The sequence below is a fragment of the Cololabis saira genome, chromosome 10 (assembly GCF_033807715.1).
Source record: "Cololabis saira isolate AMF1-May2022 chromosome 10, fColSai1.1, whole genome shotgun sequence".
NCBI lineage: Eukaryota > Metazoa > Chordata > Actinopteri > Beloniformes > Belonidae > Cololabis > Cololabis saira.
In genome coordinates, this window is record NC_084596.1 from 14,526,139 (window position 1) to 14,544,017 (window position 17,879).

The 17,879-nt window shown below is 39.6% G+C and overlaps 1 protein-coding gene across 1 annotated transcript in view; it reads left to right on the forward strand.

The window, feature by feature from the left end:
• Nucleotides 1-4,260: 4,260 nt before the first annotated feature.
• The window catches only part of LOC133452451 (protein APCDD1-like), a 34,775-nt gene continuing 21,156 nt past the window's right edge, over nucleotides 4,261-17,879 (forward strand). The window contains exons 1-3 of the mRNA XM_061731774.1: nucleotides 4,261-4,618; nucleotides 14,868-15,051; nucleotides 15,982-16,507. Of these exons, the coding sequence (XP_061587758.1) occupies nucleotides 4,579-4,618; nucleotides 14,868-15,051; nucleotides 15,982-16,507 (750 nt within the window). The 5' untranslated portion in view covers nucleotides 4,261-4,578. The remainder of the gene's footprint in view (nucleotides 4,619-14,867; nucleotides 15,052-15,981; nucleotides 16,508-17,879) is intronic.

Consider the following 17,879-nt stretch of genomic DNA (forward strand, 5'->3'; position numbering starts at 1 on the left):
GAAATGACATAAGGGATGGAAAGGAGGGATGGCAGTTTTACAGGGGGGATGATTTTGACCGTTTTTATTTCAGCGGGGGATGCCATCCCCCCTCATCCCCCCTCAACTCGAGTACTGCTTACAGTAGGTAAGAAAATTATACACAGTTAGAGGTTACTTACGTAGAGAGGAGCCAGTTAAGGTGGTTTGGGCATCTGGGCGGCATTTCCTGTACAACGACAAAAATTTGCATGTAGCTAATGCATCAAGAAATTAACAGACTGCTATCGTCCTACTCTTTATCGGAAATCTTTTACTGTGTAAGTTTTAACTTTGTGGGCTTGAACCATCTTAGTCCCAATGATATTGTTTCCAGATCTGTTTAATATTGACTTCAGCAGCAGCAAATTGACGGAAACTCTAAAGCGTTGTTATATTACGCGCAAATATGGCAGTTCTGACCATGGATACGTTTACTTTTTAAGTTATTAATATTGCGCTCATGCACAGGTTTGAGTCCCGGGCTGTTGATGCAAAAGGGGTCGTTTCAACGTCACAAACATTTATGACATATCACCATGACAGTATCTCACTGTGGTCGACAGTGGCCGATCAGTTGTGCCTGAAACCTTGTGGATATGTAACGAGTAGAAGGACTTTAGTCACATGACACACTCACCCGTCACTATACATTTCTCCTTCAAACATCCCACATCACACATGCACTAATACTTTGAGGTGCAACGACAGCTTATGGTTTTCTTATTTAAATGTATGACATTCAACTTTGTCTTTCGTTTCTTAGATATGCAATATGTTTATTACATCTATAGTTTGCAGAGGTGTCAAGTAACAAAGTAAAAATACTTCGTTACCTTACTTAAGTAGAAATTTTGGTTATCTATACTTCACTGGAGTAATTATTTTTCAGACGACTTTTTACTTTTACTCTTTACATTTTCACGCAATTATCTGTACTTTTTACTCCTTACATTTTAAAAACAGCCTCGTTACTCTATTTCATTTCGGCCTTTAAAAAAAAACTATCCAGTTAAATTGCTCCATCCGGATAGAGTGAATTTGGTTGTGGTTGTTTCAGATGTTCTTGTCCAGTTTTGTTCTTACATCCGTTCCCTCAGATTCCTGCAACTAAACTTGGATGTACATTCCAATAAAGGTTAGGATAAATGATAACATGCCTCTGAAGTTTGACTTTTTGCACCATTACAATACTTATAGACAACTAATCATCATATCTCCTGCTCTCTGAAACACATGTTAATGCTCAATAGTACACATATATGGTTCTTTAATATATTTGCATTATACTAAGATGTTTCATTTTCAATGGCTTTTGTCCTTAATGGCTTTTTTCCCCCTTACATTACTTTTACTTTTATACTTTAAGTAGTTTTGAAACCAGTACTTTTACACTTTTACTTAGTAAAAGAGTAAAAAACTTGAGTTGATACTTCAACTTCTACAGGAGTATTTTTAAACTCTAGTATCTATACTTCTACCTGAGTAATGAATGTCAATACTTTTGACACCTCTGATAGTTTGTTGCCTTTTGTTTCTTTCAAACATATCCTTATTTATAACTATAAATATATACTGTAGACATACATGTGAACTTCAGCTGTCAGGTTTACAACCTGACAGCGACCACATTTACCGTTGTCAAGGATGTGGCAACCAGGAACTGAACTTCAGCCTGCAGCTTGAGATCCGTTGTTTCAATGACACAACAGTATTGCCAGCATTTTTTCCAACTATGGTTTTGGGAAACTGTGTTGCTTAACAATGATTGCAATGAAGGCAGAGGCCCTGGAGCAGACAAAGTTCAGACTGGTGGGACTGTACTTATCAGCTGTCTTGGAAAGACTTCAATATTTCCTGAAAAGCTAGAGGAAGTGACCAGGGAGAGGGAAGTTTAGCCTTGCTGCTTATTGTCCCACGCAACCCAAGCATGTAAGTGTAAGTTGATGGATGGATGGAGGGATGTTAGACATTTTTCTGCTCATAGTTCACGTTTACATAAGTCAACAGTTATTAACTGCACATTTATGTGGTGATCACCACCATTCGCACTTAACTAGGTTCCTGCTGAGTGGAGTTTGCATGTGTTACCTTACCTGTGCATGTGTGGGTTTTTTTCTTCAGGTGCATCACAGAAGGTTTGTCCAGCTCTTTTGATAAAGTCTGTTTGAGACACCCAGCAAATTTCACTGGAATAAGCACTGGAAAAAAAATGAAGAAATTAAAATAAAAGTGGTGCTTTTGTATAATACAAGCAAAAACATGCCAGTCTCGGACTGACTAACCAGGTGAATGAAGAGGAGGAGAGTCGCCTGCAGGTCAAAAGATCAGAGAGACAAAAGCAAAGAGCTTCAAGTTGAAAAAAGAGCTTGAAACTCAAGGCCAAGGTCTCTGTCAAACACACACAGACACACAACAGATGTTGGGGAGAAAAAAAAGAAGAGACGGAGGAGCCCTCTCGCTGTTTCTCCCTCCAGGCAGAGTGGCTGTGATGAGAGGGTGTATAATTTGAAAGCAGTTAAGAAAAATGTGACACATCCATCATGGAGGATAACAAGAAGGATACTGAGGACAAATGACATGATAGAGAGTCAACAGGAAATGCTCGGAGCTGTCCTGTGAATCCTTTACCCCAACTTAATCCCCCATGAGGCCTGCATGATCCCATCTGTGAAACCGCTGTAACACAACAAGAGCACCGACAGCAGCAACTTATTTGACGCAAAATTGAGAACAAAATCCCTTTCTTCTTCCGATCATATCTGTTTCTCTTGTTCCGCTTCACTGTCAAAGAAATAATGACCATGAGAGGAAGCGTGGTGGGGGTTTCCTCTCAGAGGAGTGTACGTTTGGGACTTCTGGAACTGTTTTACTTTGCTTTTGTGTTGTTTTGGTATAGGGCATCTGCAAAAATCTCTAATCAAAGCAAGAAACAGGATTTGAAGTAAACCCCCCCTTCAAATCCTGGATATATAGTTTGCCTCATAATTTAACTGTCAAATTTATTTGTAATTATAAACATTATCAGTGGGTGTACGGAAGAGTATTAGGGCCATGCAGGGGAAAAAATATTTGAGAGGGGAAGATCTTTTTTTATTGTGCACTTCGAGAAAAAAGTCGAAATGTCGAGATTAATGTTGAAATACAATTTCGAGAAAAAAGTCGAAATGTTGAGAAAAAAGTCGAAAATACGAGAAAAAAGTTGAAATGTCGAGTTTAATGTTGAAGCACAATTTCGAGAAAAAAGTCGAAATGTTGAGAAAAAATTCAAAATTTCGTGAATAAAGTTGAAATGTTGAGAAAATATACTCCGTAATTAGGGCCAGGCAGGAGAAAAAATATTTGAGAGGGGAAGATTTTTTTTTATTGTGCACTTCGAGAAAAAAGTCGAAATTTCGAGAAAAAAGTCGAAATTTCGTGAATAAAGTCGAAATTTCACCTTTTTTCTCAACATTTCGCCTTTTTTTTCGACATTTCGACTTTTTTCTCGAAATTATACTTCAACAATATTCTCGACATTTCAACTTTTTTCGCAACATTTCGACTTTATTCACAAAATTTCGACTTTTTTCTCAACATTTCGCCTTTTTTTTTCGACATTTCGACTTTTTTCTCGAAATTATACTTCAACAATATTCTCGACATTTCGACTTTTTTCTCGACATTTCGACTTTTTTCTTAAAATTTTGACTTTTTTCTCAACATTTCGACTTTATTCACGAAATTTGGACTTTTTTCTCAACATTTCGACTTTTCTAAACATTTCGACTTTTTTCTCGAAATTGTACTTCAACATTAATCTCGACATTTCAACTTTTTACTCGACATTTCGACTTTTTTCTTGAAGTGCATAATGAAAAAAAAATCCTCTAAAATATTATTTTTATTTTTCTCCTGCCTGGCCCTAATACTCTTCCGTAGTATTTCAACAATCTCGACATTTAGACTTTTTTCTCGACATTTAGACTTTTTTCTCGAAATTTCGACTTTTTTCTCGAAGTGCACAATAAAAAAAAATCTTCCCCTCTCAAATATTTTTTCTCCTGCCTGGCCCTAATACTCTTCCGTAGTGGGTGACCTTAAGAAAAATGATTTTTTTTTGTAATTTTTTTCCCCCCACTGTTCTGTGTGCACCTACGACGAGAAACTTCAACTTCTCCACGCCCCTAAAGTATGGACTGGGCGGAGGGGAAGACTCCCATCTGGGGACGCGTCTCTCACACACTCCTCCAGTCCGAGGCGCATCACGCAGGACGCACGGAGGACGCGCAGTTACTGACACAAACCGCAGTTCCCTCGTGTTTGGACTCCGCTTTGATTCCTTAAGTGGGCATTATTCGCTGTAAACCACATGCTGCGGGAGGGGTTTTGTTGTTTTTCATCCCCATTGTTACTCGGAGGCGTGTTTCCATGATGCTCGGGCTCCGCGGGAGTGTTGGCTCCGCGCTCTGGATTAAAACATGTGCCGGATCTCTGTGGACATAATAACCAAGCATAACCGGAGCCGCTTTTGACCCTTCAACCAGAGAAGCTCGTTTCAGTCTCTCATGCAAGTGCGGAATGGGGCCGTCACCTAAACTGGTTTTTATTACTTTTCTGGGTAAGAAACCTTTTTTTCCTCGTTTGGTGTTATTCTCCCCAGCAGCGGGTTGAGTGTCCAGGTGGGAGCAGTCACCTGTCCTCCTCTTGTCTCAGCACACCTGCTGGCAATCACGGCTCTCAGTTTGTGTCAAACAGAAATAAAAAAAAAAGACCAATTTATGGTTTATTCTGAAGGCTAGAAGTAAATGAAAGCCCTCGGAGAGTTAAGAGCCACTTAAAACATCCTCTCCTGAAGCCTGAATTATGGTTCTGCGTTAAATCGACGCAGAGCCTACGCCGTAGGGCAGGGGCGAAAATCCCCTTTCATAGTTGGGGGGGACAATAAACAGTAACATTTTAGAGAATAAATCCAGGAGGGGACAAGGAATAAAAGTTTTAGCCTTCCTTTAATACAGCATTTTGACATTTTCATCTCTATCTTGCAAACAGGCAGAAGACCTTTCTTAGAGCAATACAAAACAATGGTATTAGGTGGAAGGTGGCAATAATACAGCACATCTGACATAATACACTGCAAAAACCCAAAACCCAAAAAAAACAAGAATATTTGTCTTATTTCTAGTTAAAATGTCTCATTTTTAGTTAAAAAAAGTCTCATTACACTTAAAACAAGACTCATCACTGGAAAAAAAACAACAATTTTCACCTGTTTCAAGTCGATTTTCACTTAAAATAAGTAGAAAAATCTGCCAGTGGAACAAGATTGTTTTGCTTATAAGATAAATCTTGTCCCACTGGCAGATTTTTCTACTTATATCAAGTGAAAATTTACTTGAAACAGGTGAAAATTGTCAAATAAGTTATTTTTCTGGTGATGACTCTTGTTTTAAGTGTAATGAGATTTTACTGTTTATTATTATTTTCGATTTCGGTTTCGGTCTCAAATTTTCCTTTTGGTGCATCACTACTAAATACTACTGCATTGTTCCAAAATTATTAATTCTGTCTCAAATTATTCTAGGGGGGGACAGCTTTACTAATGGGGGGGACTTGTCCCCCCTGTCCCCCCCGGGATTTTCGCCCCTGCCGTAGGGTACGGCGTAGCCTACGGCGGTATGGTGCGCGTCGCCGCGTACCATACGGCGTAGGCTCTGCGTCGATTTAACGCAGAACCATAAATCAGCCCTGATGAAAACCTTGTCCGAGCTGCAGAGGATTATGGCCCCGCGACTGACCCGATCCATCTGCCTCCAGCGACAGGAGGAGGCAGCTCTGGCACAGACTTCAAATGACCGGGTTAAGATCAAAATTGACGTTTGGAAGTCCAGTTATTCTCAAGTATGTTTAAGTGAATCCAACGTTCAATTAGGTGGTGTGTTATTGCAGGGTTTTGTCGTGGCAATGGAAATGCATTGTCAGCCTGGATTATTGTGGGCCATAAATTTACTTGGGGGACCGCAAAGCAAAACAGTAAAGTTATAAAAACACATTTACAAGTGGATGTATGTGGAGGTTTTTACACTTCCCTGCTGTACTGACTTAAAGCTTTATTGCATCTGTAAAATATCAATATCTTATAGTGAATTCTATTCCAAAGTTGAAGTTCTCATCCTATTGGGCTTCTTTTATTTGTGACATTGATGAAGATATGAGTTGCCCTCTGTCAAATGTTCCTTTTTGATTGCACAGAAAGTATAAAAAATATAATATACATTTTGAGGAATTATATCCAGGATGTACTTTTGCTGGACGTTGCATTTTCAATAGTCAGTCAAATGAACAAAAATACGTACAGTGAAACTTTCGTGCACAAACATGTAACTTTATTAAGGCTTTACATACTCAACAAAGTTCACATAAAATAGTCTAAGATAGATTTAAACTTGGGACTGAAGACTGAATGAAAAACCACGGAGCTCAACATTACAAATGCTGGTAGAGCTGCTTGAATTATTTTACCCAGAAACACCAACGTTCAACACAAACAGGAGGAAGGAAGCACTCCCCTAAGTGTGCAGGGCACAATATGTGGGAAAATGAAAATTATTATTGTCTTTATGATGTTGTCTTTGTTATTGTTGGGAGCCAAAACTGAAACCGCCATTAAAAGTCAGTCACTTTCAGATCCCTGTACTCTATAAGTTAATGTTGGAAAGAGTTGATATCTGAACAAAATGAAACATAAATCCATACTGACCAATTATATCGACCGGCTTAATACAGCGCTGTAGCGTCTTGAGTTACACAGGCGTGGATGCCAGTATCGGCCAATAAAGTGCTGGAGAAATGAGCCCTTTGAACTGCGAAGATGCCAGATAGTCAGAGCTGTAATTATAGAGGCAAGAGTCAGAGAAATGTTATAAAAAGAGGAACTTCAAAGTTACGCTCTACAAGCTGGACAAATTTAATCAAAGCGTTAGAAGAAAACAGCGGTCAATTAGAGTCGACAGTTGACAGACAGTTGTAGGAAAGGCATGTTGAGTTGACCACAGAGTAGCCCAGTATGACTCACATCAGGATTGAATTATTCTTTATGAAGCTGAAAATAGTCCACCTCAGTGACATGTTCATGAAAACATTAGAGCACCGAGACCTGACCAGCAGTCTCACCTCAAAGTCCATTTAGTCACTGATCTTCAACAGCAGCTGGAGGTCTGAACATAGTGTAAATGGGCAAATGTACTTGTTTTGATTGTTGTTTTTCCTCTTTTTCATGTTGGTTTTAGAGTTGTCCTGTGCTTTTTATCTTTTTTTTAAACTGAAAAATGCAAAGATGAATAAATAAAACCGTTAACGGAGCTGCCTGAAGGTCATTCATGTCTGTTCCTCTGCAACACGTCCAACTTTAAGATACTGTTTAAATGCATTTGACAGATAAAACATGGACAACGGTATAGTTCTATGCATAAATTAATCTCCCCTTGAGGATTTTATGTATTTTGAAATTTAATTGACTAGTCGGCGCTTGTTGTGGATAAAAAAATATATATAAAAGTTTTTAATGGGTAGAGAATGACTTCTACTCTGTTTGATTGCTTTTCACCCAGAATCTCGGTGTTGACACTTGTTTTGAAGGAAGTTATTAGGTGATTTAACGAGCACCAGTTTATGAGTTCATGACTGTTTCAGACACATAAAAACAGAACAACCCTCGTGCAGCCTTTAGGTTCGGTGTACTAAACATGAAATGTGAAGCTGTTTTCACAGATTCTTGCATGAATGGTTCAGATTTCCCGTCTGAACTTGGTAAACATTATCCCCTCTAAACATTAGAGTCAACATGCTAGCATGTTAGCCTCACCTACCTGTTAACATAGCTGCAACGGGACGCAGTTTTTATTTTTATTTGTCCTCATTTAAGTCTGTACCAGATCTAAAATGTGAAAGTTTTTGGTTGAGTTTAGTTCATATCTGCTCTTTACTCGGTGGCATGAAGCTAAAAGCTAAGCTGTTGCTATATATCAAGTTTATGGGTAACGTAATAACAATTGTCTCTTAGATAATATCATGCATCTGCAGTTTTTAAAGATGTGTGTGTAAAAATGCTCGATTAATAACTGATTTTGGTCATATTCAATGTGTTAATACTAATGTTTGTTGACGTTTGTTCATCCTTACTAACACTAGCACTTCTGCTACTGAAGGATTATTTTTTAAGTACTTTTTCATTTAATAAAAACTTGCTCTGAGGGCGAGTGTTCCCAGTCCTTTACTTTCATGTAACTTTTTTATTTACGTGTTTATTTATGATTTACAGCTTGGTTATGGTTCACGCCTGCAGCGGTGCGGCTGCTGAGGATTGTGCTGACTACGTGTTCGACGAACAAGCTCATACATCTGCATTAACACAACGACCGGTCATTTTTCACTGATTATGGTGAACACTGCAGGATGTGAACCGCTTTATACGCAAACCGCTTCAAAATCCATGCTTTGAGTTTGAGGAAAAAGTGACCCAACATGGGTAGTTTATATCGTCCTATATCCTGGAAGTTGTTTTAATTCACTTTAACTTATACTGTATTTATGTCAGATGTTTTTAATGCCTCCAATAGAAAAGAAGATCCTTTAAAGAAATGTTACAGCTACTTGCTGCTACCACTGTGATGAATTCCTTTGGTTTTCTTGGTTAATGAGTGAGAAGCAGGAAAACTGGAGCTCCCATCTTGAGTTGCAGATTACGTGAGCTCTTGCAGCTGCTGAACGCGGGGATCTTTTCCTTTTATGAGTCCACCTTCTCTCCCACATCAATGTGCGGCCTGACAGCTGGCTGCACATTCGTGTTACTGAACAAAAGCTGTATTTTATGATCGCACGTCATCCTGAATGCAAATGCTAATCTGTGCAAACTTGAGACCGCTTTTGGAAGTCAATCACACAGAGATGAGCCTTGCACCCCAAATGCAGTGAAACATAAATACTTAAGTACCAGCAGCATCTTGAAATAAATACTTATAAATGTCTCACTCCTGGATTAAATCATTTTAAAGTTTAAAGCCAAACTGTGAGATAACACACTGAGCAGTCCTTTGTCTGGCCTCTGCTCCGGCACTTGTGGATTTTCCTCCTTCTACAAACGATGTGGAGACTTTCTTCTTGTCAGGGGTCCCAGTATTCTTACCTCACCAGTGGGATCAGGCCCAACTGGAAATGTTCACCGTGGTTTAGGGCTCTGGGAGTTTTGTGGGCACTTTCAATTAGATAGAGCGCGGCAGTTTGGGAAACAGCAGCAGCGAGGGACCAGAGAAGGTCCAAGTTGTTATGATTATCGCCTTAATGAGGGAGGAGTTGGAAGAGAAACCTCTTGGAAGAAACTCCCATCACTCACACATTTATCACTCATTAACCGTGTGAAGGAGGAGATGTATGGCGCTTCAAACGGAATACACATAAGCTCCTTAGGCTTTTTCCCATTTAGAGTAGTTAACATTAAGCTGAAAGTATTTTTTAACAGTGATTAAAATGGTTGATTTTTCACATCTCCTCATAACGATTTTGAGACTTTCATGATCAGGTCTACTCCACATCAGTTCGAGCTGCTATTTATCTGCTATCAAAAACAAGATTTGATGTAAATATTCAGATTACTGCGACTCAAGTTTCTGTTCCAACATTTACATCTTTTCAAAATGTGAAAAAAGTATAAAGTTGTTCATTTTCGTCATCGTGATACTTTGATGAATTGACTGATCTTTTTTTTTTCTACCTTTTATCTTCATATTATTCATATTAATATATTATGAACAAAAGATTTAGGATTAAATAGTTTGATTAAGTGTCAGGTAACAAAAAAAGATAGATGGATTCTTTGACTTCTACTCATTGCTGACGGTATTCTCCAGATATTTCATGTTCAGTCTCATAATCAAAGTGTGATTTATCACTATGCATCAATTCCTGCGTCTCGTGCTTTGAGCACATTCCAGTCAAAGTTGGGATGAACTTGGCTCCTGCAAAGCGGCCTCACAAACGCCCTGATTTGTTTGAAAAGCAGCATCAGTTGAGCAAAGGCGGCTGGAGGATCTCCAGCCGGTCAGAAGAAAGGAGGAAATAATTGAACTGTTTATTTGAATTGATTTTTCACAATTCTTCCTCGGTTGTGCATGAAACCATTGAACAGTTCAAGGAATCGGGAAGAATTTCAGCCCATGAAGCTGGACACTCATGAGTAGGGATGGGAATGTTTCAATTCCTTTTCAATTCCAGTGAGCACGAATGACGTCATCCGCATACGTACGTAAGCCAGCTGTCAAGAGTAAACATGGCGCCCCAGCGATATGCTCGAAAGTCTGGTTACATTTCAGTAAAAAAGACGACAAAAGCGCAATTTGCCAAGTGAATATTTTTTCAAAGGGAGGAAATGCTACCAATATGCAAAAACATTGCACGCACAGCATGCAATAACAATTAATGGATGTCACGTTTACGATTACGTAATTTTCAACCCAGCAGCGTTAGCATGTCTTGCTAATAACACTGCAGCTAACTAATTAATTAACGAACACGTCCCATCATATTAGCGCTATTTGTCTCATTGTTGTCCTTTTTTTCCAAATGAGAATTGAAAATGGAATCGATAAAGAACCTAATCGATAAGAAGAATCGTAAATGGAATTGGAATCGTAAAAATCTTATCAATTCCCACCCCGACTCATGATCTCATGGGCGAAACATTTACTTTGAAAATTCTTTCATTAGCATTTTTATTAAAAACTTTATTGTGCAATACATGAATCTTTGTGTTGAGTTCATCCGGAGATGGTGTTGACGTCCCTGGACTCGGAGGCATCTGAGGTGGTTCATATGCTACAAATACAACATTACTGGATGAGAAAAATACAGTTTAACATCTATCTTGACCACATCCTTCAGGATGGTGCATACATTACTTCTAATAAGAGTTTCAAATAGTTTTTCGAGAAATCTCAGGGCAGTGATTAAATTCACCTCAGTCCTAATATGGATTCCACCCCAGAAAAGACGCACTAACTCTGGACAGTTTTCAGATATACTTAATGGTGTTCAATGCAGGAAGGAAAAGTGTTTGCTGGAGTCTTTTTATGCCCATGCAGTTATTTCCACAAGAGAATTGGCTTTATTTTTTAATAACGAGTAATGACTGGTTGTGGCCTTCAGGATCAAGTCCATCGGTTTTCACTTTAATGTCAATTTAAGATGTTGAACCATTTATCCGCAGACGCTTTGACAGAGTGCCTCATCTGATCCCCCTCCATATTTTTTTATTTTATTTGTAAGATTATATCTCTTTATATGCTTCAGGCATCTGGACGCCTCCCTAGGGAGTTGTTTCGGGCATGTCCAACCAGGAGACGGCCCCGAGGCAGAACCAGGGAACACTGAGATTATATTTCTCAGCTGTCCTGGAGAAACTTGCTGGGGAGGGATGGATGGATGGATGGATGGATGGATGGATTGGATGGTGTTTACAAAAATGTATTTTTCTGCACTCGTCACTATGGAGCAAACATTTGGCTGAGCTACAGGTGCGGGGGGGTGCAGCAAGCTGTGAAACAGGTTTAATATTTTCTGTAATACACCCCCAGAAGACAAAGCAGCGTAACTAATGCCACCAGCTGAGTCGGGGATCAAGTCCCCACAATGGGAGTCGTCCAGCGTTTCCACTGCGCTGCGCTGTGGTGATTTACGCCGAGCTCGCGCGCTCTGGAGCGGCGTCGCTGCGTGTAAACCAGCTGGAGCGAGCTCTTGGCTTCTGTTAATCACATCTCTTTTGTCCCTCCTTCAGTGTTATTAGTCTCAAATTAAAAGCACAGCGGCACTGCGCGTTAAATGACATTCCCAAGTAAATCGGGTCTGAAAGAAAGAATTTAGGCCTGAGTCTTGATATTTCAAGGTAGATTTTTACATGGAATATCCTCGCTGGAATTTGAGCCGCAGGGACTTTCATTGGCTGCAGGCTTAGAAAATGCTCTCATATCCGATATTTTATCCCTTCCAGTTCCCTCCAGCGTGGAAGTTAGTGTTATTTCATGTGGTGCATGGCCGGCATGTGGACAGGACTGAGAAAATGTACTGCCGCTCTAATCTTTGTGTCCCGCTGGCCGTGCAAACTTTACACTTTGTCTCGGTTGGGTTTTGTGTTGTGGGAGCAGAAGTTGTTTCCATGCATGACCAGCTGACGATAACCCATCAACTCTTCTTTTATACGAGGTGTTCCTGGTCACTGATGACTTCCTGAAGTCCCCGGTTTAACTACACAAGTTAAAGTGATTAAATTAAACCACGTAAACACTTCAAAGTTGCCCGGCAGACTGAAACCATGACAATGAAACTTCAAACCTATGAGGCAGCTGCTTTTTTCTGTTTGATCTCGCTCTAATTGACTTTCTTATTAGCCATCTTGAAAGCAGTTGTACTTCATTCGTTATGATACATAAAAGTTAGAAAATAAGTTAATTCTTCGTGGTTATGTTAGCATTTTAACACCAAGAATTACTTTTAAATGTCATCCAGTCCTTTTCCTCTTTGATTATAAAGAGCCTGGTTTCTCTGGGTTGGGCTTTGATGTACCAGGCAGCAGAAGAAACATCAACCATAGACTCAATAAAAGCAACTGGACAAACCCTCCTCCTCCTCCTCCTCCCACGGGTCTTCTGAAGACTGGTTTTAAAAGTCTTTTTCATCTTACTGCAAGGCGGGCAGAACCAGTTAACTCAACGAGGGTCTGGAAGCCGGCTGGAACTCGCCCACCTTAAGTTTGGCTACAGGAAGTTAGCTCGGCTGTGATGGGATCGGTTCATTTCAAATGTTGCTACCAAAACATCTGAAATGATGCTGCTGGAGGTGAAAGGGGGACTAGTGGAGATCTGGAGGCCAAGTGATGGCAGGTCTCAGAATAGTTCCGCTAGTCCAGTGGTTCCCAAACTTTTTTTTGCCCTCCTTTTGTACGTAACAGAATTTTTGAGCCCCCCCCCCGACCCCAACACAAACACATCTTTTGCATTCAAATGCGACTGCAATTTATTTCATATATTGAACATATATGCGAAAAAACTGCTCATCTCTGTAAAAATAGATTTTCAACCTGACCAGCTCCCAGAGATTGAAACAACAACAACAATACAAACAGGAGACAAAATCTGAACATTTGCTCTACAAAAATTACACCTTTAATCCCCACATCTTTTCAGTGATGTGAGTGGGCTTGCTTCATGTGTGCAACACATATCTTTTTTTTCCTTTTTACTGTACAATACAGTATGCATTACTTTCAACATATTTTTTTCCAAAAATAACCAGCTCCCTGAGGAAAAAATACAGCAACAGCTAAACAAATAATCAAAATCTCAACAATTGCTCTGCAAAAATGTCAGCTTTAATCCCCACACCTTTTCGGTGAGTGGGGTGGGCTTGCCTCATGTTACAGATCCTCTCAAACCGATTGCAGGTGAGAGATTACCACATGCATCTACCTCAGTAGCACCGGGTAGTTGTGGGACCTGAAGCAACAGGTCCCCTTAGGGGACGCGCCCCCCAGTTTGGGAACCACTGCGCTAGTCCCTGTTTCTAATTTTTGGATGTTGTTGGCAGGTGGTCCAGTTGCTAAATTTTTAAGGGTCTTGAAATTATCCAAAGAGAAAGTTGCCCGACTTGAAGGCCCAGCTGCTGCAAGAGGTAGAAACCAATGAGCTAAAGCAGTCTGGCTTCAGGTCTGGTCCTTGAAGGCCGCTGTCCTGCATGTTTTAGGAGCTGAATCAGATTAATGAGTCATTAGAGACGTTGGTTAATACTCGGGTCAATACTGATTCATTCATTTGAACCAGGTATGTTGGAGCTGGGACACTAAAATAATCAAGAGCGACCCCAAGGACTGGACTTGCTGATGGAGCTGGTGTCCTCTGGTTACATCTGGGCAGCAACCCTCAAACGGGAGCGAAGATAGTTGATTCTGGCCGCCTTGCTAAGCGCCACCCCCCCCATACCCTTCCAGGCCAATTAAACCAGTTGCACTCTCTAAGCACAGTTAACAGCACAAAATAAGAAGTATTGTCCTCTATTAGGTCCTCATAAACAGCTAAAAAGACGGTGCTGAGCATTAAGTAGCTAAAGTGAGAACTACTCTTTGTTTTTTTTTTAGATGTGTTAATAATCCACTTAACCCCAGAAGTGTAATGGAAACACTTTTTGCACATTTGCACGTCTCTAGCAGCGCTGGATGTGATGTAGTCACTCAATCTAAAGTCATCAAAACCTAGTTTTCAGCTATTTCTTGCCTCATATGATTTAGTTGTGCTATAACGCTACCTAATCGTTTTGCCTGACTTTAGTACATAAAAGCTTTGCCTCTGAACAATCATCTGAATGATCATCTCAAAACTAAAGATGTTTTTGTCCATCTACTTCAAAGTCGAAATCTTCTTTTTCATTATTTTGAAATTATTTTGAAAAAGTCTTGCAGGATGAGCAACGGAGAGTTATGGTTATTCGGGGAGAGAGAACTGTGGGAAGTCTACAGAGAAAGACACCGTTCAATGGAAACACCGACCTCCTGCAGCGCTGCCTCGATCGCAAATCCAGTGTCGCGTTTCCTTCGGGAAAATGGAAACGCGACTATTCAAGAAACTGCTATTTTGTCTTATTTCAGCAATGAACTCAACCCCAAAAAACTAGCTACATTATACTGTATATGTGTGTTTTTCGTTCTTATTTGTAATAATTTTGACAAAAATTGAAATTAAAAAATTAATTGGTAATTATTTTTAATCTTATTTTTTTTAATCTGATTAAGTTTAATCTCATTGTGGATTCTGCTCTTATTTCCCAAACAGTCTGGGCGGAAGCGTCCTTGTTTCACTCCTCAGACGGCCACTCCAGCCACCTCTCCCTGCAGAAGACCTTCGGCCACTCGGCCAAAGACTCGCAGTGCCAACGCATGCTGAAGCACCTTCACAATGGAGCCCGCATCACCGTGCAGATGCCCCCCAACGTGGAGGGTCACTGGGTGTCCACCAGGTGTGTGTTCCCTGACTCAACAAGGCCTTTCTCTTAGTTTGTGTTTCAACAAACTCTTCAGAGTAGGAAATGACAATGAAAAGTCCTTGTTGGTTCATGTGTAGCAAATAAAGCTCGAGTGTTACGAGCAATGTATGTTGTTTTTTAGGGCTGGGGATCGATTCAAATGTTAAGAATCGATTCGATTCCGATTCATAAGATTCAGAATTGATTATCAAGATTTGATTCGATCCGATTCCGATATTGATTTGGGTTAGTGTTATTAAAACTGTTTTTTGATCTGTTGCATGAATTATGTGACTGTAGTTATGCAAAATATTACTACTAGTATTATATTGAGATTAAACAGCAAGTATTGGCAGCTAATGATGCTGTAAGGACCAATCAGCTCCCAGAATGCTGATAGAACTGCTTTCAGAAACATCATGTGGGTCAGAATTACCAAACAGATCCAGGGAGGAAACAGAGACGGAGGAAATCGGTTTTATTTTTTCCCACATTCCGTTTTTATTTGTTCCATTTTCGGTCTATTTTGGTTTTTAATTTTTGAGCATTTGGTTTTTAGCATTTTTTGCAAATGTGACCCCAAGACAGTTTATAAAGTAATGAAATATAGACAATTTATGCAATTATAACATAACACTTTAATGTTTTCATACCTTTAAACATATTTAAAGGCAAAAACATGGCACCAGTTATTCTCGTGTCCAACAAAACATTTCCTTTTTGGGGATAAAGAAAAAAATAACCAAAAGTTGTAATGTAATGATGAAAAAAAACAAAAAAAAACATGAATAAATAAAATAAAATTTAAAAAAAAATCGATCTTTAGACATATTAATCGATTTTTAGGAATTAATATGAGAATCGATTTAGAATTGGGAAATCGATTTTTTTCAACACAGGCCTTTTGTTTTTCCTCTCCTGCAGCTGTGAGGTGAGACCCGGCCCAGAGTTTCTGACCCGCTCCTACAGGTTTTACCCCAACAACACTTTCCAGGCCCATCAGTTCTACTACGAAGACAACTACTGCACCAAACCCACGTACACGCTGGTGATCAGCGGGCGGCTGCGCCTACGCCAGGCCTCCTGGATCATCCGCGGGGGCACGGAGGCCGAGTACCACCTCCACCACGTGCAGATGGTGTGTCACACGGCCCCCGTGGCCAAGCAGCTGGGCCGGAGGCTCAACCGCAGCTGCAGAGGGGCCGTGACGGGCCCCTGGGAGCCCAACACCTCGTACCAGCTGTGGAGCGAGGACGGCGGCTACAACTGCTCCAGAGAGCTCAACTTTGCCATGCACGAGCTGCAGCTGCTGAGGGTGGAGAAGCAGTACCTGCACCACAACCTGGACCACCTGGTGGAGGAGCTGTTTCTGGGGGACATCCACACCGAGCCGTCGCAGAGGCTGTACTACAAGCCGTCCAGCTACCAGACCGCACTGCAGAACGCTAAGGTTGGTCCCAGATGTCCGTTTCCTGGTGGAGCAGACACTCTTTAGTTAGTTAGTTAGTTAGTTTTTATTTTGGTCCATTAGTCAATCATAGTCAAGTATTTGGGTATTTATTTAATTGGTGATTTGCTTTGATTTTTTAAGGATGAAGGTAACATGGAAACTGCACCTTTATTTTAAAAATCTTTTTTATTTTTTGAGGAATGTTTGTTATCCCCACAGAGGCAATTTGTTTTACTGGCAGTCTTTCTCTTACTTTTTGCTTTTATTTCATTAATTTAATTAATCTTTTTGAGGGTAGGCAAATAATAAGCTTTGCTTCAGCCTACACCTTTTTCGGTCTAGATGTTATTTGTTTATTTGTATACTGGAAACCTTTTTGTTATGTTTTCTTTGAACAGTGTATTCGTTTTCTTGTTGTCAGTTCTATTCTTGGTTTTTTATTTTTTTTTTGTGTCATGACCGAAAATAAACTAAACTAATAAAAAAAAAAAAATCAAAACATGCACCACAGTAAAGCTGGATATATAAATAAATGAACCAAAAAAGGTGTAGACTGAAGCCGTAGCTTATTTAATGCCTACCCTTTTTTACAATACATCACATCACAACAAATCAAAATAAAAAGTATTACAGAGATCAATTACAACAAAAGCATGTGATATAGAGGATTTACAGGAGAAGCTGCTCTTGGTCATAGTTTATATTTATCAATTGCCCTAAGTTTAAACATTTTTTTTGAATTTGCGGATAGAACTACACATTTTTAGCTCATCACAGAGACTATTCCACAAGTTTACCCCTTTAACAGAAACACATCTACTTCTAAAGTTTGTCTTTACCTTTATTTTATTAAACATACAAGTTCCCCTGAGTTCATACCGACTTTCTCTGGGTGAAAACATTTCCTGAATGCAGTAAGGAAGTATGTTGTTGTGTGCCTTATACATTATAAGAGAAGTCCTTAGCTCAACTACATCTACACATTTTAAGGTATTTAGTTTAATGAAGAGTGAGTTTGTTGGGTCGCAGTATTTTGAATTATTTACTATTCTTATGGCTCTCTTTTGTAATGTAATTATTGGATCAATGTTTGTTATGTAAGTATTTCCCCATACCTCCACACAGTAAGTAATACTTTATCATATATGTTTTTAAACATTTATTTTACACATTTTCTGAACTATTATGTTTAAATCTTCGAAAGCGATGTCACCCAACTTCAGCTTTATCTGTAAATGTTTGGATCAAACCCTTTTGTGTGAGGTAAAATCTTTTTTAGAATAAAATGTTCCATGACTCACGTTACGAGGATTAAAATACACAGCTTAGTGTGCAATTTTGGAAATGTTCCTTCAGCTAGACTTGAAGAACA